The sequence below is a fragment of the Podarcis pityusensis genome (genome assembly GCF_964106645.2).
Source record: "Podarcis pityusensis genome assembly, chromosome: 1".
Classification (NCBI taxonomy): Eukaryota; Metazoa; Chordata; class Lepidosauria; order Squamata; family Lacertidae; genus Podarcis; species Podarcis pityusensis.
In genome coordinates this window covers 89,042,072-89,068,822 of record NC_138028.1, presented here as the reverse complement: position 1 = coordinate 89,068,822, position 26,751 = coordinate 89,042,072, and the positions used below count along the sequence as shown (strand labels likewise).

Below are 26,751 nucleotides of genomic sequence, written 5' to 3'. Positions count from 1 at the left end.
AATGTGCCTCTGCAGTCATTTTTTAAAAAACTGGAAATTATGTGCAGGGCATCTTTGCCCTGTTGATTTCAGGATCTTACATGCCACCTGGCTACGTATTTCCTTCTTTAGAGGACTCTCACATTTGTCCCTTGACTAATAACTGAACAAGCGTGCTTTAGGTCAGTCAGAAAGTAAAAGCAAGTATGGGGGGGGGGATGTCAGGTTGTTGCAGCACAAACAAAAAGTCTTATTGCACCTTAAATACTACTACTACTACTACTACTACTACTACTACTACTTGTTTAGTTGTTTAGTCGTGTTCAACTCTTTGTGACCCCATGGACCAGAGCACGCCAGGCACTCCTGTCTTCCACTGCCTCCCGCAGTTTGGTCAGATTCATGTTTGTAGCTTCGAGAACACTGTCCAACCATCTCGTCCTCTGTCGCCCCCTTCTCCTTGTGCCCTCAGTCTTTCCCAACATCAGGGTATTCTCTTCTCCTGAGGTGGCCAAAGTATTGGAGCCTCAGCTACTACTACTACTACTACTACTACTATTACCATGCCTTTCCCCCAGTCCAGGACTCATGGTGCCTTACACAAATAAACTAGAACAAGCTAAAAATACAGAAATGTTTATTATTAAAATGTAATTAGACACCAATAAAATTCAAATAATATTAGAAGACCCATTAAAAGACCCATTAGAAGACCCACAGACAATAACAGTTCTCAAAGGCCTGTTGGAATAGAAAGGTCTTCAGCTGCTGGTGGAAGAACAGCAAGGAGGAGGGAGCCAGTCTAACTTCTCTAGGAAAGAAGTTACAAAGTGTGGGAGCAGCCACCACCAAGAAGGCCCTCTCTGGAGTCCCCACCAAGCATGCCTCTGAGGGAGGCAGGACCTAGAGAAGATCTCAGAGCCCAGGCACGTTCACATGAGGGAATTATTTATTATGAAGAGCTTTTCTGAATCTGACTGTATAGACTGCATAGACTGTAGGCAACAAAGCTTATGCTGTAATGAATGTGTTTGGATTGCTGGCATAAGGCAGAATAACCCTATGATGTCTTTTGTTTTAAAGGTGCTGACAACTGCAACAATTTCAGACAAAATCCAGGGCTGATATATAATTACTTTATTATGGCTAAGGGACAAATAGGGAGAATGATCAAAGTAACTAAACGTATTTATTAATGATAGAAAACTATTTAAATGTTTCTCTTTATTTTTATATCATATGAAAAGTTAACTTACAAAAGATCATAAAAACATATTATGACTTTTGATAACAGCTAATGCAACAGTCCAAATTACAGTGCCATAAAGAATTCAAACTGAGAACCAGTCATTTGATCCCCATGTAACCAAGTTCTCAGAGTTTCCCAAAAGCAAGCCTAAATATTGAGAACGCACAAGTTTTGATTCTCTGCTCAACTTCTCCAGAGATGGAGAGAGGGCTTCACAAGAAAGTTGGACAGATACACATTTGGAAAATTAATGTGAAGCTGAGATTAGTAAATGTCAAGGTAGTAACAGCTGGGTTGAAATATCTAACGTAAATGTTTCAAAGTGAATAAGTTTCACCCATTTTGTACATATCCTTATTCAATCTTACTAGCAACCGTTTAGCTGCAGGTATAAAATGGCTTCACTACACAGTAATTGATTTAATAATGCTTTCTGCATAACGGTCAGATTGCTGTCCTCCCATCCTGTAACAGGCAAAAGTTTAATACATAAACTTGTCTGGTTGCCACTAGCTATACAAATTGCTTACCGGTATATGAGCAACTACAAAGTGCACATTTTTCAAGTACATAAACACCATGTCATTTATCTATCTGTCCTAGAGAGGGCAGTAGCCCACACAAATAATAAAGTTTTATGTAAAAGCAGGATATACAATGTGCAATTAAAAATTTTTTTTGCCAAGATACTAAAGTAAAGCTTTTATTTAAAATGAAAGCTATATTTGTAATAACTGTAAATTTTAAAAAAATGACAAATATAAAAATTTATTCTTTAACCATTTATGTGACTTGTTGGCTTAAATTTACATAAACTTTATATCCCTTTTGTATATTATTCTAAAAAGCTTTTATGAAATAAAAATAAAACATTGAAATCTAGACAACCTATAAGTTTCATAATTTTCTTTAAAATGTCTCAATATTTCAAAATATTATACTAGGTTTTTAGTACATTATAGTTAATGCACAAAAACTATCAAAAAGTTAACCAAAGTCAAAGTGGGAGACACGAAGAGAGCAAACAAACAAACATTACTAACCAGTGTTTATCCTGCAGTCAGTCACACTTATCTTTAAGAATGAGTTTATATTTTATGCATGTGATAATTGCAGATATCCTGAGGATGCAAATCTGTTACCAGTTATCTCATAATTGCCTTTTATCACAGGCAATCAGCTAACCATGGGAACCCAGCTGGAAGAGGTGACAAAGTGATTACTACTTTGGCTATCATTTACTAGAATTTTGCAGAGGATGTCTCAGTTCTTCTCAAAGGTGATGGCATGTGATAAAGACTATGACACTGTACTGGTACAACTGCTGCCTTTACCATAACTCTCAAACTGGATTGCCAGCATAAAGAGGAATGGTTCTAATTTGGACTTACAGAATGTTCTGCATGAACATGTATAATTGTTTAGCAGGAAAAAGAGAAACCGCTAGGGAGGCATATAAAGCTTGATTACAGGAATCCCATCATGCAGCTTTCAGTCAGAGGTCAGGCTGAGGAGCCTCCTGAAGGTCCTACTACCATTTCCTGTCAGCAAATTTCACATTGATGGAGTTTGCAGGAGTCAATAGTCCATGGGTTTTGGCATAAGCTGGTTTAGTTTTTGGAGAAAATTTTATTTCAAAATTTTGAAGCAGCTTCAAGGATAAAAAAACAGAACACTAGAATTAATAAAAACTGGATATGACAAAGGCAACAAGAATATTGATAGTCCTAACAGCCTACATTGTGGCAGAATCCAGAATCCAGTGGTACCTCGGGTTACAGACGCTTCAGGTTACAGACTCCACTAACCCAGAAATAGTACCTCAGGTTAAGAACTTTGCTTCAGGATGAGAACAGAAATCGTGCAGTGGCAGCGGGAGGCCCCATTAGCTAAAGTGGTACCTCAGGTTAAGAACAGTTTCAGGTTAAGAACGGACCTCCAAAATGAATTAAGTTTTTAACCCGAGGTACCACTGTAGAGGAAAGAGCCTTGTAGATTCCCAACAGTGGCTAGAGAAGTGCTTTTGTGAAGCAGCCATCTCAAACTGTTCATCCCCTAGCAACTGGCATTCATTGCCCTTTAACATGCGCTTCCATTTACCTGTTATGGCTAACAGCTGTTCTCTGTGAATACCTATTTTGTAAAAAGCTCTCTCATCCAATGGTCATCATCACCACATCTTGTAGCAGTAAGTTGAGCAATTTAATTATGAGTTGTGTAAGTACGCTCTCTTCTTTGAAACTACTGCTAATCAGTTTGATTGGCGACTCGAACTCTCAAACTACCAGAGGGGTGAGCCATTGATCCAGGTAGAATATCCTAGGGCACTACAGAGACCCCACGTGGTGTCCACTGAAGGAACTTGAAGTGGAGCACTAGCAGTTCTGGTGTACACTACTCCAGTGAGACTTTTTCAGAGTAACTGGATCAGATGGTGTGCCTTCTGAGCAGCTTTCACCCCTAGAACCCCTTTTCAGCTATTAATCACTGGTGATGAAAATAAGCTGCTACTGAAAGGGCCCAAGTATTAGGCCCTTTGCTTTAGTCTGCAGAGCCTTGTGTGCCAGGACAGAGTAGAAGAGTTTTCCATAAACACTCACTGAACAGTTGTTTTTGGAAGGTCCAAAGACTGAACTAAGGCTGCAGTCCTGTGTGTGCCTGAGAGCAAATGCCATGGAACTGAGCAGGGCTTACTTCTGAGTAAACATGCTTCAGATTTATTTCAAGGCTTCATTAGTATGCACACTAGCAGCTAGTCCCACTAAGCAGAGTGTGGTTTATTTCTCAATAAGCAACTGCTGGAGTGGACTGTAAGACTGTGCTATGGGGGAACTCGTAGCACAACCACTATCTGCCCAAAGCCAGCTTGCTATAGGCCCCAAACACCTGATTGGCACTTAAGGAAGACTACTGAGATCAGCTGCAGTATGGAGTGCATGGTAGGGAAATCCATGGCACAGCTGATACCTATCCAAAAAAGGTGGGATATAATTGCAATAATAATAATAATAATCTGAGCTTCCTATAAGTGCTGATCAACTGATTGACAGTTACAGCAAGCCCCAAAATGGGGCTTGGTATATAGCCAAATATATTTGCATGACTATCCTGAATTGAAACTATTCATGCAAAGGATCTACCTCTGTGGGTGCAGTTTGAGACACACCCACAAAATATTTTTTGTTCTGTTTTATGTCTGAAGGTCCTGCCAACCTGTCAAAATGACCGACATGGGGTTGAGACAGCCAGGATCTGGCTTGCTAGTTAGATCATGTTCCTTACCCCTGCCTTAGGGGAAGGACAATATCAGAAATTATATAAGTGAATGATTTCATTATATAATTCAAATTAAGAATTGGGAAAGATAGCTTATTTGCTATTACAGATCACTCTTAGGACCATAAATCTATAGCCTTTTTTACTTTGCGTTCAACAATACGGGCACTTACAGCCAAATGGCCCACGTGACTTGCACCAGTGGAGCACTTTGAGGACTGGGCCTAACAGTGTGAACCACTATGTGTCTACTCAGAAGTAAATCCTATTAAGTTTGATAGGGCTTGCTCCCATGTAAAAGGGTACAGGATTGCAAACTAAGTCACTTATTGGCATTGCATTTATAGACCCCAATCCTTGCAAAAATATATACAGTGGTACCTCTGGCTGCGAACGGGATCCATTCCGGAGGCCCGTTCGCAACATGAAGAGAGCGCAACCCACAGCGGCGCATCTACACAAGCGCGGGTTGCAATTCACAGCTTCTGCACATGCGCATGATGTCATTTTTGTGCTTCTGCGCATGTGTGAACGGCGAAACCAGGAAGTAACCCTTTCCGGTACTTCCAGGTCGCCGCAGGACGTAACCTAAAAGAATGTAACATGAAGCGGACGTAACATGAGGTATGACTGTACAAATGCTAAACTTTAAACATGTGAGCAGTCACACTGAAAAGAAAGCTATTGCTGGTTCAGGGAATTAATCTGAATTTCTGAAATACAAAATCACACATATTTTAAACATTTTATATAGCAAGGAGATGTGCTTTAGTAGCCTGCTTACCTGTATTAGTGCAAGGTGAATTTCAAGTTCAGCAATTCTTTTTCCTATACAACTACGTATACCATAACCAAAGGGGATGGAACCAAAATTATCCACTCTGTCCATATTGCTTTTCCTTAGCCAGCGCTCAGGCTGGAACTCATTTGCTAATGGGAAATTCTCTTCCTGATATGATGTAGCATAATGACAGAGTGCCAGCTGGGTCTAATGAAACAAATGAACATATATTTACATATAATTTCCCAAATGCCTGTTAATGAACTACTTATAGTTTCCTAAATATACATTTTATGCTGTTTAATATAAATTCAGATTATTCACAAGGATCAATACAATTGCTTAAAAAGTTTAAAAAACATTGGACAAGCTAAGATGCTAAGAGTGCAGTCCTATATACGTGTACTCAGAAGTGAGTCCCACCAAGTTCAATAAAACTGGCTGCCCGATGTGTATTGGATTTCAGCCTAAATCAGACAAAACAGAACTGACCCATTTATATAAAAAAAATTGTACTAAAAACTATACTTCTTTAACTTCACAAAAAGCTGCCATGCTCTCTAGATTCTTCCTCCTAGAAAAAAAAAGTGTGGCTCAGTAGGTCTACCTTAAGTAATTAGTGTGCTTCATGAGCGTGTCTCAAAGCAATCTCAAATAGGTGGTTCCCTTCAAGGAGCACACCACACTAAATTTGACATCCTCTCACATAAAAGAAAACCAGATGTTTGATGCTTCAGTTAGTTGCATCAGCATTATCAATTACTTTTATTGGGAAGGTTGTTGGATGCATGACTGAAATGCAGCCTCAAGGCAAAATCCATTTTTTAAAACTACTACCCTGCTTTTGGGACACGAGTGGTGCTATGGTCTAAACCACTGAGCCTCTTGGACTTGCCGATCAGAAGGTCGGAGGTTCAAATCTCCGCGATGAGGTGAGCTCCCATTGCTCGGTCCCAGCTCCTGCCAACTTAGCAGTTCAAATGCACATCAAAGTGCAAGTAGATAAATAGGTACCGCTCCAGCGGGAAGGTAAATGATGTTTCCGTGCACTGCTGTGGCTTTGCCAGAAGCAGCTTAGTCATGCTGGACACATGACCAGGAAGAACTGTTTGCGGAAGCGGACAAATGCCAGCTCCCTCAGCCAGTAAAGCGAGATGAGCGCCGCAACCCGAGTCGTTCGCAACTTAGTTGTCAGGACTTGGTTGTCAGGGGTCCTTTACCTTTACCTTTACCTTGCTTTTGGCATACCACTGGGGGGAGGGTGAAAGCAACCAGCACTGTGGAAGAAGGTGGGCCAAGGGTAGTCAGAATGAACAGTTCACCAGTCTTCTCCTTATGTCCAGTAATTTCTCCATTCAACAGCATGGCAAAGGGGAATACTGAAGCAGCTCATCTCATGTACTATGTCCCCTGATACATATTACCCACAAGGTAAAAGACCTCTACCAGCTAACTCCTGTTCCCATTCTTCGGGTTACTGTTTTACCCAACTTTTTATCGGCGGAGAGCAGAATAACATGTAATTATACAAAAAGTACAATTTCAAGTTACCAGTTCCTATACTCAAATAGGTTGAAAATACCATACAGTATAATTTTAGAATGTTTCAATGTTTCTTTAAAAAATGGCGCCTATGTTTTAAGCTAATGACCTCACATGGCCAGGGGATTTCCTAGGTGCATTAAGCACTCACTGCAAATGCTCACAACACAAATTTGCATGTTCTAATTCATGTGTATAAATGGCTCTGAAAATTCAAGATGGTGTATGGCTGTGCCCAGATGTCCAATAAGCAAATGAATTTTCTTCTGTTTTTAAGACTTCTTTTCTTTTTTTTTTCAAAGGAAATCTGGGTCCCACAGCAAAAGAAAAGGAGCTTGAGATCCTGAATAACATCTCTGAACATGCCTAAAATTAAACCAGACTTTCACATAATAGCTCATTTCCTAGCAAAGGCAGTTTCACGTATCCAGAGTAAATCTGTGATTTCATCCTTTCCCACTCCTTTCACAAAGCCATTGTACAACTCACCCCTTTAGGTATCAAGTATCCTCCAACAATCATATCTTTCTGGGTTACTCTACCGTTTCCTGGTAACACTGGATATAACCTACAAACAAGTGTCAATTAGATATTCAGTGCCTGTAATGTTATATTTCTTTAGAATTATTTGAAGGTGCCCACAAATGGGAAGATAGGAGGAATTCAGTGAGTAAACACTGCATATTTGGATTTTTAACAAGGTTTTGACAAAGGCCTTCAACAATGGCCCCTATATTTTTAAAAATAGCATTATTTGGATAATAGAACAGGGCCCCAATACTAACTAAATTGTTGGAAGTACAAGGTAAGAATAAACTTTTTTTTTTACAATGTAGCCAAGTAAACAGGGAATCTGCTTCAAGACTGATGCCTCTTAACAAATTGAACAGTGAGGCAGCCAAGGTCATAGAAAGCACGAATTTATTTAGGATGGCAAAATCTTAAAAAGATTGTGAAGAGCTCTAAACTTATGTGGGGCATGTCATTTAGCAAGCCATGCCTTTAGCAAGGCCACATTCTGGATCTGGTCTTCCTGACTGGGCAGAAAGAGGATGATTTGAAAATGAGGGATTGTAAAAATCAGTTGCTTGTCATGGTCAGGTCACTTCCTGCTGAGATTTTGGTTTTCAGCAGCTTTTCACCTCTGCAAAAGCAGGGGAACTATTATAACTTATTGGAGGCTGATGGATCCAACTAATTTCCAGACAGCTCTGGGAGACTTTTTGGCTGATATGATTGGTGCTCCCTGTCATGTCCTCCTTGATCTGTGAAATAAACAGGTGACCCAGGCTATTGACACAATCACACACACCCCAATGTCCTCTCCCACTTCATACAGCCTGACTCCTTGGTATACACCAGAGCTTAGGACAATGATGTAAGCTGGGACATGTTGAACACAAACAGAGGAAACCTCCAGATGAATGCAGCCAAACTAGAACCCAAATAAGGGCTCATTATTAAGCCTACTCAGTGGCATTGAAGTCAGCACTATTATATCCAGTAGAACTTTCCCAGATACTGTAGGACCTTTTATATTCTGACTCTAAAAAGTTGGTGGAACCAATGGTGGCCCATTATAATTTGTTTGCAAAGCGTTTTGAGAATAGAGTTGCCTGCATCCATGAAGACATTGACTTCACTATTATAGCAGGTGAATCTCAAGAGATATTTAGAACATTATCTGGTTCTGTTTTTTTCAGATGAGCTTCAGTTGGTATGGCTTGAGGACATGAACAAGGTGTGTGGATTGGTGTGGACAATCACATGTGCTCTTAACCCATGCCCTTCATGGCTGATAAAAAGTAGTAAAGAGGGGGATGGACAGTTGCTTTTAGTTAATTAGTGTTCTTTTTATGTATTTGAAATTTTGTATTATATTTGTTTTTATAATTGTACATAAATTTGTAGTAAGCACCAAGTAAATGTAATAAACCACTACTAATACTAACAACGATGACAGCAGCAACAGCAGCAGCAACTACTACTATAACAAACTGAGTGATTGGGTAACAGACTGACAGATGAAATTCAATAGAAGTAAAATGATAAACATTCCTAGTTTCATATATAGAATCTAGATTGGCTAAAACCATACAGGATCTTGGATGTATCATAGAAAACTCAGGGTCCTACAGCAATGAAGAAGATAAACTCAATATTAGAAAAGGGGCTACACTTAAATGGAAGTATCATAATGCCATTTTTTAAATCCATGATGCAATCGTCTCACCCCATCTCAGTAAGAGTAATGTCAAGCTGGAGAAAATATAGAAAAGAGCAATATGCAATATAAAATTATACATGTTTACTTAGAAGTAAATCCCACTATATTCAGTGGGGTTAGTGCATAGGATGGCAGCCTAAAATACTGAAGGAGATGGAGTATTATTACTATTATTACTATTACAACTGCAGCTATAATCCTAAACACACCTACTAGGGAGTAATCTCTACTGAACACCATAGAACTTACTTCTAAGTAAATGTGCATCTGATTGTGCTGTTAGAGAAGGTATGTGAGAAGTTGACAAAATTATTTTGTTCTGTTCACAAACCACAAACTGATCAGAAAAACATGAGAGGAGTTACATCTCATGCAAAACATAATCAAATTAAGAAATGCTTGTTTGTTAGTTTTGTATCGTACTTGTCTACTATTGCCACTTGATCCTATGCTGGTTACTAGCATAAGCTGTCTTTCAAAAACTTCGCCGAGAATAATCTATCAATAACTATTCGCCATACAAGTTAAAAGGGAAAGTCTATCTTCAAAGACAGTCTACAACCAACTATCTTTACTAACTAAAATAGTGTCTTTCTCCACCATACCTTCCTTGTAATCTTCATTGAGGCAGCTGACTAGATTTTATTCAGGTGAAGTAGGAACCCATGGTTTCCTGTTGCAATAATGAGCCTGCATAAGCCTCAGGCTCATATGTTTTCTCTCCATGCACAAGAAACAGGAAGCCACGGTTTCCATTACATCTGAATTTTGGGAAACCATGGTTTTTTTCTAAGTGTGATTGGTTAGCAAACTAGAATATAATGCCACAGTTTAAAACTGGTTTGTTTTAACTAATCACACTTAGAACATACCACAGTTTCCTGCATTCAGACATAAGGGGGACAGCGGTTAGTTGAAAAGATAAAGTAGAAGTTCCCAATCTTTTCTCGTTGCATATCATAGGGAACGGGAGAGGAATATGCAAACAGACTCTCTTGAAATGAGAGCACATTATGTAAAAAAAAGTCACTTATTTTAAAGAACTATGGCAACTTTGTGAAGCTGCAGGTGGAGCAAGTTTTTGAACCTACTAGCACAGTACTCTGAATATTTAACTCAAAAGGAACTCAGAGAAGCTTCTCTGTAATGTAGGGAACCTACAGCCCAATTCAAAGCCTGCTTAGTCAGCAAAAAGTCCAATTGAATTCAACGCTGCTTGCTTTTATAAATGTGCATTAAATCACTATTTAAATCTGCAGAGAATAGTGAGACATACTCTAATACAAATAATGAAGGGCACATTAAAAAACACAATTGCAATTTAGCTAAAACAAAGACACAAAACAACAAGAAAGGAACAAAAACGTTTAATGGTCAACTTAGTTTTTCTGCACTTACCTCAAGGTTTCTTTGAGAAGGGCTCTGATCATTGGTAAGTTGGGGACGTCATGTGCATCAGGGAGTTTATCTTTCCCCAAGTTATTGACTATCTCTTTATAGACAGAACGCTGCACTTCCGGGTGCTTTGCTAACAGGTACGTCGCCCAAGATAAAGTGAATGAAGTCTAGGGCAGGGAAGAGACAGTACCAATGGGAGGGAGAACATTCAGTAACATTTGCTAAGCAGTAGCATTTTTCATTTTCAACCAATGGTTTGTTATAACCTGAACAAAATGCAGATATGATTATTATTGTTGTTCTTCATAACAACAGCTAATTTTTATAAAGCTCTTACCCGAAGAGCACAATCCTATGTACTTTAACTCAGAAGTTACTGACTTCCCATGGTAACCATGAGGAGGAGGGGGCAAGCAGCAGTTACTCCACTCTTTCCAATTTTGTGCTACGCTGCCTTCAGTCCCTCATTTCATTATTTTCATTATGTTCTGCATTATCGTTTTTCTAAAAAGCTCTGGACAGCTTCTCTCAGTAGAGGCTGGGAGCCGTGCCTAACTACACAAGAAATTGCTGTGAGCTAAACAGTGTCTCCTCTCAGGTTCCCAGCTCCTTCACATCCTCTTCAAAACTGGCACAGTGCTAAAATAACTGAAGTGTTTTGAAGCCCAGTAACAGCTGCCCTATTCTATTCAAAGTCTTTAATAACCCCTTTCTGTGCCTGCTGCTTTTATATTTTAAATCATAGACTGAGGGACCAGGTCTTAGACACTTTCCTTCATATAGTACAGAATCATGATAATCTGGTTATTACCAGCTACAGAGGTAGATATAAATTAAGACAACTGCTCTGATAGCACAAAACATTGCCAATTCAAGTTCTATAAAAGAGCTTGCTTCAAAACTAAAAGTAGAAATGCATGTATAGAACATATATATTTGACACACTTTGTTTTATTCTAAGGTCCTCAAGTTAATGTCCCCACCCTTCAGGCTTAAAATCAGAACCTACTAAATTCAGGTGTGGAATTAGTTTTAATTAAAGCAAATTATTTATGTTAAATAAAATCCTAATCATACTTCCATAGATGTTTCTGGGGAGAGTATTATAATTCAAATCTGTAACATAAGGTAAAATAACATCAACTCACCCTTACCAAGGGCCGGCCCTACCATGAGACAGAGTAAGGCAGCTGCCTCAGGTAGCAAGTATTGAAGGGCAGGGAATCCTGCACCCACTAAAGTCACCGCCCTTAAGATGCAGTGGAGGATGTTGAAATATGATTCAATGGTCTGCTGAGCTTTTCTACATGGATTGGGAATGGGAGGGTGAAAGTTCTCGCCCTTTGCTTAAGGCAGCCAAATGCCTTGGGTTGGCCCTGTCCTTACCTGATGGCATGAAATACCATTGTAACTCTTACTACTTAACAACACACTCACTTTTGCCTTGCCATCTTTCTTAGAGAAATTCTGATAATGGTATTTGTTCTACATGTATGTAGGCAGAAGCAGACTAGTTTGCTGCTCCTCAGACCTCAGCTATAGCTTTACAGATTTATAGAATTTATTTATGCGTCTGAGACAAGTCTAATATTAGAGAACAATGCAACAGCGGGTGACATGGTGGGACTGCGCCGCCCACCTGACCTCCCATCTGGCTGAGTCACTCCAAGAAGGAGAAGGGGAGGGGCACAGTGGCAATTATGACAACACAGTGCAAATCCACCAGCGGGAGGGAGCACTGGATTGACCTCGCCACCGCCACACCCCTCCTTCTCTCCGTTCCAACATGTTGCAGTGACTCAGCCAAGTGGAGGTCAGGTGGGTGGTGCAGCCCCACTACATCATTTGCTGCTGCAACAATCAAAACATGAAATGCTGTTTATACTGTATTCTATAGGAAGGAAAATAACTCCATATTTATTTCTCATTGGTTGCCTAAAAGCAGGTTTGTTTTTTGCCAATTACTTTTATTGATTTTCCAAATTGTTACAAATCGAACCAAATTAATTCAATTTAATATGCCTAAAAGGAAGTTGTATCTTGCAGCTTTAGGGATATTCTGTCTTGAGATAAATGGACCAGAGAGGTCCAGCCCTGCTTTGAGCCAAGGTGAGCCGCTAGGCTTAGGCAACACATTGGAAGCGTTAATGTGAGTCCTGATCCCATTGTCACCCTGGATTGAAACTCAGGCAAGGGAGAAACTAAAACAGTCCTGATTCTCTTTCTCCCCCTGCCTCGCTCTCTCATAAGGAATTTAGGAAACGTTCACTGAACAACAATAACAGTAATCATATTGATAATGTAATAACAACAGTCATAGCAGTAAACCTACTGTATCAACTCCTGCCAAAAGCATCTCAGTCATATTGGCATAGATTTCTTCCACTGTAAGTTCTTTACTATTAAGCAGAGTTGTGAGAAGTCCACCATCTACCTCTTTCCCCTGGTCCAAAAGGGACTTTATATCACGTAATTTATTGTCGACATGAATTTGACCTTTGCGATGAAGAAAGAAGAAGGGGGAATGCATTTGTTAATCAGTGAGATTTCGTTTCTCAAACTGTTATTTCTCATTTGTCATTTGGTGACAGCAACCAACACAGGGCTTTCATAACAGGTTTAGAGTTGTGTGCTGTTTTTTTGTAAGCTCACTACGCATTGCTTGCTAGAAAACTGTCCTAGCTCTGCTAAACAAAGTGATTTGCTGGGCAAAGCACATAACTGCAGCCCCACATAAATTCTGTTGTACAGCAAATTACACTCAAAGCGAGGGAAGCGGTATGGCCATTAACACGGCTGAAATATGAGATTTTCTTTTCTTTTTGCTTTCTAGGTAAGGTGCAATGAGAAGTCAGACTCAGTTGAGATGTTCCTCTAAAGTCTCCAATCCATAGTTTGGAAGATAAGGAATGGCCTAAAGCAGGTGTGGTGAACCTCACCCCAAGGTCCAAATGCAGCCCTCTAGGTCTTTCTGTCTGGCCCCTCAGACTCTCCCTGGGGCACACACCCTTTTCTCATGCCACGTCCCTCGCTGGTCCAGCTCTGCACCTTCCCTGGCTGCTTCTGCCTTGCTGGAATGCATCCTTGAACTGCAATAATGCCTCGCTAAATTTATTAAGGAAGCGGAAAACATTGCCCTCCAAATTACTGCAAACTTATGAAACCAAAATGATTTTTTTTTAAAAAAAAAAAAAACTTACTAAATCTGAAGAGTCCATCCCATGATCTACAGAATTCTCTCCAAGGTTTTGGAATAATTGGACGAAGCCATTTGGGGATGGCTCCTGCATACATGGTAGTCTTGAAACTACTGAACATCAACTCCAAAGCTTCAATGTATTCCACAGTGTTCTGGGGGATCTGGTTTTCCAAGCACCCCAGGCGGCACTCATACAGAACAGTTGCCACTCCTATAGAATAAAAATACATTGGGATTTATTCTTTTCCTTTCCAAAGTAATTCAAGGTGAAGAACTAAAGCAAGCTAACAAACACACACCCACACCCACAACAAGAACCAAAGGCCCAGTCCTAGGCACATATCTGGGAGGGAGACCCATTGTCTCAAAACACATGGGATTAATTTGCATGGCTATAATATTGTCTGTACATTTATACCAGTGCCGGATTTACGCATAAGCTAAACAAGCTATAGTTTAGGGCCCCACTCTCTTGGGGGGCCCCCAAAAACTTAAAGGAAAAAAATGTAATTCACTATTAATATACTACTTCTTAATTGTATTTCAGTTCAACAATTACTTTGATAATATACATATTTTGTTATGTGCAAACAGCTTTAGATACCTGTTAGGTCCATAAATTACCATATAGCATATATTCAACACTAAAACAGTAACAATTTGTTGTTGACAAAGGACAGCTGGACATATAAAGGGCCCCATTACCTTCAGTAGTTTAGGGCCTCATGAAACCTAAATCCAGCCCTGATTTACACAAAGCATTTTTTGTGGAGTAAGGCAACATACACATAGCATATGGTGTAATGGTGCAAACACTGAATAATACACTGCATTACACTGAAGTGGAATAATGTACAGTGCAACTTTATCCATCTGCAGCACAGATGAGCAATATATGTGGACCAATGTATGCCTGTTAATGACATCAGCTCCATCCACTGTTGTCCATGCCCACAGGCATGCAGTCTGCAAGCAGCCGTCCAACACCACATGTGCACTTTGCAGGCAAAAAAAGTCAACTACCTCTGATGTACTGTGGAATGTATTGCGAGACAATTATATTGTTCTCCTTAATAGCTGAATACTGCTTATCCAGACATTGTACCTTTGTGTGAAACATAAGTGTGTTCCTTTTGCCAACTTGAGTAATGCAAGAACAATTGTTGTTGATGATGATAATATTAATAAATAATAATAATAAGCAATAATGGTTGATGAAGCACCAACACAGCCACATCTTCAATTAATTTCTAAGAATGAATTATCAATCTCACCTTCCATTGAATACTTGAAAAAAAGGCTGTTAACATTTGTCACTGTTTCCCCATCTTCTTCTTGATTTCTGAGAATGTGGATTCTCTTAATTAAATCTGCAATAACTTCATTAACTCCTCCTGAGAAAACGGCAACATCTTTGGGTTTTACCATTTTTTGCCTTAGTACACGCCTCATTTTTAGCCACTGTTCCCCTTCTCTGGAAGAAATAACAGTTTAAAATTATCTAAATAATTATTTACGTCAATAAGTAAAAAAGAGAGCATCTCTCATTAGAAAGCCATAACCAAATGTGTCTATTCTTGAAAGTGTTGTTGGAGGAATAATGTTTGTGTGCTGATTATTCAATCATTTAGATTCAACAAGAAGCAGATAGCACATTGCCTTACTGGTTATATTTTACATATTTTACAAACTGGTCCAAGTCCAGTTTCAAGATAAATAACCATAAAAAGAGATAGCAGTACCCTTGAAGTTGCCCATCAACAATTAGCAGACTGAATAGCAGACTGAATAGGCAAACAGTTCACCTGGTCTCAGCTGTCGCTACTATATTGAGATTATATATTTCCATTTGAGACTTGTTTCTAAATGTGTTTGTACATTGGCATATGCAAACCTGTGTCTTCTTTTGTCCTCTTGTTTTGATAGTTTTTTTTTCTGATTCATAAGAGGCCACCCTAGAGGTGAGGTGTGCACACGCATGTAAAACTGTGCAGTCTGATCAGATCAGTTAGGATACAATTAAGTCCAGCTGCCTCCCCATTTCCCCCTCCTCCAGAAAAGGTGCCTAGCACTGTTGTTTGAACTGAGGAGATCTTTGTGTATAATGGAATATATCTGGATCAGTGCTACTGAATTTTGTTATTAATATATATCAAACTAGGTAATGGGGCGTCATAACAACTCACATGTAAATTAATTAGAAGTTTTGAGAGGAATGTGACCCATACCACTCATACCAATTTGATCAGAGTTTGCTTCCCACCCCCCGCTTCCATAAAATGCATCTAGTCCTTGCTAGCTTCCTTATACTCTTAAGTGGTATATTGAGGGGAGATCTGATGTTAAGCTAGTGGACCTGATGGAGCTCATACTTCTTCTCCCCACTGTGCCCTTGGGGTATGTGGGTGGCTGCAGTGGGAAGGAGAGGATCAATAAGCCCCATTTACACAAGCAGAAGTCTGTTAAGCAAGCAAAATGCTGCAAGCAAGATGATACAAGTGGATATTATACTTTAAGTCTAATTATTAAATGTTCGCTTTCTCAGTTGTGCTATGCCGTTTCAAATTAAATGCCATTCACTTTAGTGGACTTTAAATATATATAACAGTGGGGTGATTGAAGCCTAACATACAACGTTTTGACTGCATATTAAAAATGGGTGACATTCTGTGTTAGTCAAACACCGAATAGATCCATTGACATTGATGGACTTAAGTTATGGGTTTACTCTGAGAATGACTAACATTCCAATTTTATTTTTTTAAATTTGACTAACATTGTCACCTTACGCATTTACTATGGGGGAAATGGAACATTCCATCTCTAGACTTACAAAAGAAATATATTTATTTTTGTCCAGACTGTAGCATTAAGATGCTGCTAACCTTTATTAATGTACAGCCTAGTTCTTACTACATAAAACACTTAGCTGCTGCAATGTTATCATGTGATAAAAGCAGAAGAATGTCTGTGAGTCATAAAGGGATTGGCTTTCTTTGGAATAAGCACATTGCATCAATAATTACTCTGAATGTTCCCTAAAGGCATTTTCCAACACTCATCCCCATAGGTATATAATCATGCTACAAGCACATTCTTTCAAGAAACGCATTAATCAAAAACAGTTTAAAATGTATCATCAGTGTCTTTTGTGTGAAACCCAAAGATCTAAACATTGTTTGGCAACGTAATGCCAAAAATACCATTGCACTCACGCAGATATAAGTCCTGTAGCTCTCCCTCGTAGATCCCTGTATTCCTGCCAGGAATCCATGTCAGCTCGTTGTGGCGCGGATCCTTCTTCCCGAAGAACCTGAGCAACCATGTCTCGATCTGCAATGGATACAACTAGTTTGGGACCAAAATGAGACTTGAAAATTTTTCCATATTCCCGAACGTGCTTCTGCTATGAACGAAAAGTAAATTTCAGATGAATACATTATTCATTCTTACCAGCAAGAAAAAATATAGTCATATGGCTATGCAGTTAGAAGTAATGAACTACATTATAGCCTGATTTCCCAGATTCCCTGGCACCTGAAAAGCTGCTGTTGCAGAGATCAAGGAGTTGAAGCAAAATGGGTTTTAATCTGATTTTAATCTGAGCCCAGGGGCATTCCCCCAGGGCATGGTTCCCTCTTCATAATGCAACATTACAAGTTCTGTCATGGACAAATCGGTATTGTGACCCAGGGAATTAAAAACAACATGATCACTTCAGGCATTGTACATAATTTCAAGAACTTGAAGTATAAGATCAGGTGTGCTTTCTGTTTTGCCCAGTTGTGAAACTTATGAAAATTCTCTCTTTCCACCCCAGTGGTCAAATATGTTTATTTGAATGTGTTGTTAGAGCATGCAAACAATATATATTTATTCATTTTATAGAAATGATATTATAAACCTTATAAGAGTTTGACATAATCAACATTAGATGTGTCTGAATAATTTTTTACAGTGTGTTAGGATTGGAATAAGAACAGAAAGTTAAGAAATTCCAACAAACCTGAAATGGAACTTTGCCCACATTTTTAATGTTTTGAAGTGACATTTTATTTATTTTACTTTATAATAAAAACTTAACAAAGCAGTGTACAATAAAGGAAGATAAAGTATAAAATATGAAAGATTAAGAACTTTATACAGTGGTACCTCGGTTCTTGAACAGAATCCATTTCAGAAACCTGTTCAGCTTCCGAAACATTCAAAAACTGAGGTGCGGCTTTCCATTGCTTGCAAGAGCTTCTTGCACTCAGCAGAAACCACGTTGCACGTTCGGGTTCCAAAAAACGTTCAAAAGTGGAAGCATTTACTGCCAGGTTATCGGTGTTTGAGAACCAAAATGTACGACAACGGAGGCGTTTGGGAACCGAGGTACAACTGTAAATGGAAGTCTATAAAGCCAGTAATACAATTAGACAGTTATTATTCCATAAAATGGCAGGGTAAATGAAAGTCTTCTTAAATAAAAATATCATTACTGGCTGTCTAAATATCAGAATGCTAGGTGTTTCAAAATGTAACTTATTCCAGAGGGCTGGAGCTGAAACTGTAAAAAACCAGTTTCTAGTGTATGCTAAGCACACATCTGGGGCATACAGAACTGAATAGTGCTGTTTCCAGGCAGAGATATATATATGAAGAGAAACAGTCCCTTAGGTAACCTGGTCTCAAACTGTTTAGGGCTTCAAAGGCTAAAAGGAAAACATTGAAATGATCTCTGTAGCAAGTTGGCAGCCAGTGCAGCACCCTCAGAACAGGTGCTATATGGTGCTGACTGGCTGTCCCAGTCAACAACCTATCTGCAATATTCTGCTCCAGCTGCAGTTTCTGGACTAATCTTAAAGGAAGCCCCACATTAAGTGCATTGCATTAATCCAGTCTTCAGGTTGCCAGTGCCAGGACCACAGCAGGCAAGCTTTTCTTAGGCCAGGAAAAGCCATAGCTGTCTAATCAACTAAAGCTGACACAAGGCGTTCCTACCCACCAAGGCCACATGCTCCTCAGGTGACACAGGAGACTATATAGATATTCCTTCAGAGGGAATGCAACCCCACCTAGAACAGGTTGCTGACCTATCTCCCAGACACAGAAACCACTCACCCACAGGGCTTCCACACTGCCAGGTTTTAAACTAAAAGAGGGATTCAACTAAGTTGTTGTGTGCTCAGAATGAGGTCTGCTCATGCAGTGGAACTCCCACCTCCCTCCAGGTTTGGGGGCATGCTAGGGGGCACATGGGCAGAAGAGATGGAGGAAAGTCCCATTCTGAGAATATACTTCCTTCCCCACATGCATACACCACTTAGCACTGTATTGAATTTCTCCATAGAGAATTTCTCCACCTAGCACTGAGCTCTGTGCAGAGCCTGTACTCCTGACTCGGATCTAACAGAGGAATAGAAATATTTGTCTTCAGCATACTGGTAACACTTTGTTCCAAATCCCAACACATTCATACAGATATTAAACAGCCTTGGGAAATAATATTGCCCTGCAGAACCTCATAGTACAAATTCCAGAGGGGCAAACAGCACTCCTCCAAAGCTACTCTCTGGAACCAACACTGCAAGCAGTATGGGATCTACCAAGTGCCCACAACACCATGCTACAAAACCAGTCCAGAAGGATACTGTGGCCAATGGTATCAAAAGCTGCTAAGAGATCAAGCAGAAGAAGCAAGAGCATAGTCCCCTTCTCCCAATGAAGGTCATACATCAGGACAAACAAAGCCAATTCAGTCCCAAATCCAGATCTGAACCCAGACTGAAATTAGATGAAAATAGCTTCAGCCAAGAATGGCTACAGCTCATCCACCACAACCATTTCAATCTCCTTTCCAAGAAAACATTAGCAGTTGGCTGGTAACTATCACAGACTAGTGGGTTGAGGGTTGCTTTTTGTTTCTAGGAACAGCCATGTTAGTAAGCAAAATATTCCATTTTTGTTCAGTTCTTTCTTCTGCAATACTTTTGGTTTTCCCATTTCTTGGAAAAATCTATTTATGGTCTATATACTGATTGCCAAGGGAAAAAATACATGCCCTTAAATGTCCCCACCTTACAGCAGCTTTAATCTTTTAAATACATTGCAAAATTATATATAATTTTAGAGGGAAGAAGGCTTATTCATATAGCAATGAATCTCTGCCAGCTGGAGACAACAAGAGGACAATTATGAAAGAAGAGCTGGTGAAAAACATTTGAACTATGAAGAATTTTAAAAAGTGCCTTCCCTAGCAGATTATATTACATAAAGATGAAATATTATACTTTGTTTAATAAATTGTGACTGAACCACTTTATTTCAAAACTGAGCAACAAAATCTATTTAAAGAAAGAAAAACTAAAGTTGTGCTTGAGAATTCTGAGATTCTTTTGGAAATTATGCTCAGTGTTCAAGAACAATGGCTTGGATCCTAAACTGCCCTTCTATGAATAGAAAGAACTCTCATCCAAGGAAGGCTTCTGCAGGCAGAGTGAAAGGTGGCGATTTTCATCCATTCCTTCCCCCACCCCCTCCCACGTTGTTCCTGGAGGTCCCCAGGCCTCCAGGGCATATTTTCAGAGAGCACAGAGGGCTGCAGAAAAAGAACAGAATAAGTGAAAATCACATTACCCGGCATGTGCCAGCTGGAGTATTCTGTGAGAGTTCTGCTCTCATGAGAATTTAGGGATCCAATCTGCTACGGCCTCAGTAGTGCTGCAGATAAAGGCTTTCTTCACCAAAACGAAACAAAACAGAAAATCTAAATCTGGCAAATGATTTTTTAAAACCTCCTAATAATCCCAATGACGTTTAAATGCTGTGCTGTGAAATATTGCCTGCTCACTGCGCTCACCAATGTCATACAAGCATTTAATCTTTGTTCAGTCATTAAAACACTGTTTATAATTTATGTCCCGTCCCCGCCCCCTGCTAATGTCACATACCACTTCACATGCAAATATATAGATTTTTGGGGGGTGGAAAAATCATTCTCTGCTTTCTTGCTTAACAATGCAGAGAACACATTGCATAGCTATAGCTCTTCTAAATGGAAGATGTTTCTCTTTAACCAAAGCAGAGCTAGGCATAGATGTTGTGGCCGGCTTAATGTTGGAGTCAGGTTACTGACAAACAGAACCTTCATTGTAAAACCACTCAACTCCCTCCCCCACTTTCACATATGGTGTGATGCATGGAACATTCTGCATGTCAGACTGCATCTTTTAAGTAGCTGCTGTGATTGCTCAAAGGTTTCAGATTATTATTTTTTATTCTATTCATTTATGTTCTTAACATAGTTTTATAAATTCTTTTAGAGAGTTGCATAAGTGTGGTGGTTTGCATAAAACTCTTGAACAAGAAAGCTACACAGTACTACAGACTGAGTCATGTACTTGCTTGCTACCACTTCCTGTAGCTTCCAATAAACTGTAAATGGTTTATTTCCCTACATGGATGTACAATCGAAACAAAACGTTTGAGTTAATTATTTAATTAGCTATCCCCTTTCTATTGTGCAACCAACATTGTGAAAGGTTGGCTTTTATGTCAATATTTTCAATAAATGCATGGGTGATATGAGGAGTCTAACATGCAGATGCCTTTGTGAAGCCCACAGGCAGGAGTTGAGGGTGCAGCAGCCACTAGTTTTCAGAGCCATGCTTCCTCTGAACTTGGAGGTAATATACAGCAATCATACCAAGTGCTGAGGCCTTGCTGATGAATTGGAACAATTGTCAAATAACAATAGTATGCTTGTGGAAGACTCTTGAGAGTCCCATGGACTGCAAGAAGATCAAACCTATCCATTCTTAAAGAAATCAGCCCTGAGTGCTCACTGGAAGGACAGATCCTGGAGCTGAGGCTCCAATACTTTGGCCACCTCATGAGAAGAGAAGACTCCCTGGAAAAGACCCTGATGTTGGGAAAGATGGAGGGCACAAGGAGAAGGGGACGACAGAAGATGATATGGTTGGACAGTGTTCTCGAAGCTACCAGCATGAGTTTGATGAAACTGCAGGAGGCAATGGAAGACAGGAGTGCCTGGCGTGCTCTGGTCCATGGGGTCACGAAGAGTCGGACACGACTAAAAGACTAAACAACAACAAAATGCTTGTGGAAACTGGACCCTCTTTCAGTGATGTTTGGTGCTCTTCTTCATTAAGTGTTTGTGAAATAATCTTGGTATCCATGCTGAGAACTCTTTAGTGCAGCTCATGATTTAATGGCATGAGTGGGCTGTTCTTGGTACGGATCAGAACCTACTTATACTACAAATCACACCTTGGATTTGTACTGGACAGGACACTGGAGATCAATACATGGGAAATGTAGTTACAACAACATGGATAAATCCTTACCTGGTGATTAGCTTTATAGTGAATATAGCCTTCTTGGGAGAGAGTAATAGTAGTTAGGATAATCTGCCTATGTAAAGGCTAATGGTTACAAATGGTTTCTTGACTGCTCTCCAGGGAATTTCCTTCAAATAAATATTGCAAGTTGTCCCACTGAAGTACTAGTCAACTGCTAAAGCAAGGAGATAGTATGAGCAGTTGACACTATTGTTCCTAGACACACTATCCTACATGCCACAGTTCATGGTCAGGCTGCACATTATGCTTCATGCGTAATAGAAGCTAGGCTTCTTGTTTTTATCTAAATAATTACAGGCAGGGGACAGGAAGGTTATTCCTTCCCTCCCCAGTTGTGACCCTCCAGCAGTGTCTTTTCTTAAAAAGAAAAAAAGAGTCCCCATTATTGCCAATTTCCGCCCTTTCTCTTCAGGTTTGATCCCTAATATTCTGAAGAGTTTAAGACAATGAAGCGGTAGGGATGACCAAACATAGACCAGAGCCTGTGTTCTTTTGTGGCAGTGATGGTGATGTGAAAATCTTACTTATCTACTACCACTGTATCCACAGTGGTCAATCAGCTGAACTTTTCTGGGTAGCTATGGGCCTGTTATATCCAGGTCTCTAATGGGACAATGAATCAGCCCTGGTTATCTGCTGTGCTACATTTGCAAAATGTGTTGAAAGAAAAACTGTTTGTATCCAAGCTGATTTAGCTGTTACATTGAAGGAGAATAACATTTTAGATGTGCCCTTGCCTTCTTATTACATTTGCAGAATGAGTTTAGTTGCTGAATTTCCTGAGCAGGTAGATTGATATTTGGACCCAAAGGTCCCGCCGTGGAACAGTACCTCTGCTAGTGTGTGAGGGTTTCTTTCTTGACAGTTTTCACCTCTTGAATACTGGTTCCAGAGGAAGAGGGGATTGAGATGAAGAGAATTGGGAAGGGGGTTTAATTACAAGCCAGCCTTCAATCTACAATTAATGGGCAACGTTACTTAGAGTTTGGTAGGTATTTATCTCACAAGCTTTTGGATAAGCTTGCTAGGTTGGTTAGGGAGATTGTAAATGCCTCTTCTATATGAGCATGTAGGAGGTGTGGTTGCGGTGATGAAATCTCCTTTGGCAAGTCAGTCCCAGAAGATGCCAGTAAGTCATTTCCCTACGTTTTCGTATGTCTTTTACTCTCTGGTCCTTCCAGTTCCTTCCCTTCCAGTTCCAGATTCCTTCCATTTCCTTCCCTTATCCAGCGTGTATAAGGCACAACCGAGCAGCAAGACAACAAGATTTGGTGAGATCTCTATATGCTGTTGCCATCCCAATTTATCTTTCTTCCTCATCCAATCCAGAAGCTGCATAAGATCCCACATGGCTTCTAACATGCCTAGAACTTGGATGTAAGTGAACTGGCAAACTAAATCCAGAAAATACTGAACTGATATTCTGAGCATGTGTTGTGACCTGTCAGTTTTACAATCTGAAATCAATGCATTTGACTACTTAGCCCCCAAGCCAATTCTGAAGTATTCTTAATTGCATATAAAGACCTGAACAACTCTGGACCAGTATGCTTGAAAAACCAAAATCCTCTCCATTGCATTAAGATCAGCCAGCAGTCTTGCCACAGCCTAATGATGATCAGCTTGTGGTAACAAGGAAGCAGGCTTTTTCATTGGTGGCACCAGTGTTAGGAAATGCATCCCTTACTTAAATATAAGAGGTCCCATCTGTATTGGTATTCCACTGGCTTTTGAAACATGCTTGTTTACACAAGCATTCCCTTGATCTCTCCAGAGTCTCCTGTTTTAATTACTGTGGTTTTTTAATTGAATATTTTAATTGCGGATTCTTTTAACTGGATTGTTTCATTGTGTTTTTTATTATGGATATTTGATTGATTGCACAGTTGGTTTTTATACTTATAAACCACTAAGAATGCTCTTTTGTCATTAATCCATATAGAAACTAATAAATAACAATTTATTAATGTATTAATAATAATATCACGTTGTGGTGCATTTCTTAACTCCTGTCTGCCCCCACATCTTCCTGTGAGCACTATGATACACTGAGAGCACCCTCTTAAATATATTAGCAGGATATATCATATCTTATCTTTCATTAGCAAGGGAATATGAAAGGACCCCTCAGCGGTTACTCACAACTACAAAACTTCCCAGTATGCAATATTTGATGGTCAAGGTAGCGAGAGAGAGAGAGAGAGAGAGAGAGAGAGAGAGAGAGAGAAATCCTTTTTGCCATTTTAAAACCTGCTGAGGCCAACCTCCCGAGGAAAATAAAGCAGTCCCACATGTCGAGCAAAACAACCGGTCCCTGGGATGAAAGGCTTAGCGAAGCAGATGTAAAACGTTAGCGCCGTCAAGTGCCAGGAACAGCGTGGATGGCAAATGCACCAAGTCCTTCGGGGCGGGGGTGCAAAATGTGTTTTTGTGTGGTGTCAAAACACTCCTGGCTCCATAGCAACCCTCCTGTTATGCGACGGGGGGGGCGGGGGGCGGGGAAGGGCTGAGCACAGAACCAGATGTGGGCAAATTAGCAGCCAAGCACCAACCCGAAGCGGGGAGGGGTGGGTGGGGAAGGGATCTTAGCGTTGCCTCTCTTCAAAACCACCCTGCCTCCCCCCCCCCCGCCCCGTTCAGGCTGGAAAGCAGACAACTGCTGGCCCCACCACCCTCCTCAACCCCACGTCACGTGGGGCTCATCTCCCCGCCAGCATATGGGGCGGCGAACGGAGGAGTGTGGCGCCTTTTGGCGGGGGAGGAAGAGCCCTCGTCGCCCACCCGGCGCCGTGGGCATTTGGGCACCGGGGAGCTGCGCGAGGATGAGCAGCCGTGGCCTCCCTGCGTCCCCTCCAGCCGCCACTGCTTCGCGCTCTCTTTCAATAGGGAGCGCGGGAGAGGGAAGGAAGGAAGTTCGCCGGGAAACGGGGGGGGGGGGGGTTTCAAAGCGCCCGCCTCCGCTGAGGGGACGTTTGTGCAACTTTCTCGCCGGCAGCTCGTGCTGCTGCTGCTGCTGCTGCTCCCCCCCCCCCCCCGTCAACCATATCTATCTATCTATCTAATCTATAACGTGCATATATACTCAACGTCCCCCCTCCCCCGGAGACCTGTGCAAACGAAGGCGACAAAATGGTCTCTCCCCGGAGCTGAGGAGAAAGGTGCGGGTTTCAGCCCTGCGACCCCGGAGCTCCCTCGTCAGCTCCTCACGGACACACATACGACGCACGAGGCTGCGTCACGCGCGTCTCCCGCCACGGCGAGACGGTCCGGGGGGGGGGGGATAGTTCGGAATAAAAGCCTTGACCAAAGTCTGGAGCTCAGACATTTCCGACCGCAACACCTCCTTTTCACGTTCTTTTCAGTCCCCTCAGAGCATCTGCCACAAACAAACAAAAAACCACCTCAGAAGTCACGCTTCAGACTTCAAAACTATTTAAATACCAGCTAGTTATATTTTCTGGCACCTATTTTCTGACTTGTCGGTAAAGTTATCAGACCGTTCTTTTATAAAAAAAAGAACGACACACACACCCCTACAATCTCTCTAGGTTGTATCTGCAACCCGATATTTTACAAAAGGGTTCATCATATACTCCTCTGGAAAACAAAGCAAGGCTACGTCTTGGAGAAATAACACAAAACTGATTTCATTTTCTGAATGGGGGGGGGGGACACACACACAGCTGCCCTCCTTGCTTCTCAGTCAGACGACAAGGGAGCCCTGCGAGGGGAGAGAAATGCGTGTGAAATCTTCCTGTCCCACCACCGTGATTCACTCGCTCTTTTGTTGCCCAATTTCGTCGACCGTCTCCTGCCACGGATCCCCTTCCGCTCAATGGTACCTGGATCTCGTGAATGCGGCTGAAGCCATCCTTCCAGAAAAACTCGACCAGATTGGAGAAGGTCTTGGGTCCGGGCATTTCCCTCAGGCTCCTCACTCTCTGGTGGCTCGGGTGCTGGCAGGCGTCGAGGAGGAGCCCCCGGGCTCCACGGTCCGAAGCTGCCCCCATCTCCTCGTCGTCGTCGTCTTTGTCCTCCGCTCTCGCAGCTGCCTCCTTCTGCCCCTCCAGGGACGGGCTGCCTGAAAGTTTGGGCAGCTGGTGAAGCCTGCTGACAAAAGCCACGCCGCCAACGCAGCTCCTGCGAGGCTCCAGCACCTGCCTGCAGTCCCTTCTCAAGACCTTGGCGAGGAGAGACATTTTCTCTGTCTGCTGCACTTCAGGGGCTGCCGCCTTTCATTGAGTCGCGGCTCCTCTGTGGGATTTCTCGTCCAGCAGTGCTTCTTCCCCAAACTCTTCGCTGCCTGAGCATCAGTTTACACAGACCATTATTAAAGGCTCCCTCCCCTGAGGCTGGGGAAAGGCGGGGTGGCCTGCCATGAGGGGAAGGAGGCGGCATGTATTCTGTTTCATTTAGGTCAGATGAGATGCCCCACATGAGTGTCTGATCTGAAACTGGTCAACATGCAGGTTTTTCTACTCTCCTCCCCACTGTTTTGGCAAAAAAAGGAGGGGAGGATTTGGCTGTGAGGCGCCTCTTTCTCTTGGTCGGCTTGGTTTCCATGTGTCAGCTAATGCTCAGTCCGATTCCTAAGCTGCACAAAGAAGGGCACTCAGTGTGCAGCAGAATAACCAAAGGGGGAACCCTGAGTTATTCTGTACACAGAATGCTGAAAATGCATTCAAAACTGCATAAATGACACATCTTTGCCATGATGTCCTCCACTGCTCCTTATAA

At 41.2% G+C, this 26,751-nt stretch overlaps 1 protein-coding gene across 3 annotated transcripts; it reads right to left on the bottom strand.

The window, feature by feature from the left end:
- Positions 1 to 599: 599 nt before the first annotated feature.
- On the bottom strand, positions 600 to 26,751 carry CYP27C1 (cytochrome P450 family 27 subfamily C member 1). 3 transcript variants are annotated; one of them, XM_081007441.1, is made up of 9 exons: positions 25,857 to 26,751; positions 16,867 to 17,057; positions 14,926 to 15,125; positions 13,653 to 13,862; positions 12,785 to 12,948; positions 10,453 to 10,619; positions 7,317 to 7,395; positions 5,289 to 5,492; positions 600 to 2,879 (listed from the first exon to the last, which is right to left on the bottom strand). In XM_081007441.1, the coding sequence occupies exons 1-9, from the start codon at positions 26,211 to 26,213 to the stop codon at positions 2,760 to 2,762; spliced, it is 1,692 nt and encodes a 563-aa protein (XP_080863567.1). In that variant the 5' UTR covers positions 26,214 to 26,751; the 3' UTR covers positions 600 to 2,759. The 3 variants fall into 3 exon arrangements, with proteins under 3 accessions (XP_080863567.1, XP_080863568.1, XP_080863569.1); XM_081007442.1 differs by having other exon boundaries at positions 16,867 to 17,054; positions 25,857 to 26,744; XM_081007443.1 differs by having other exon boundaries at positions 16,867 to 16,984; positions 25,857 to 25,967.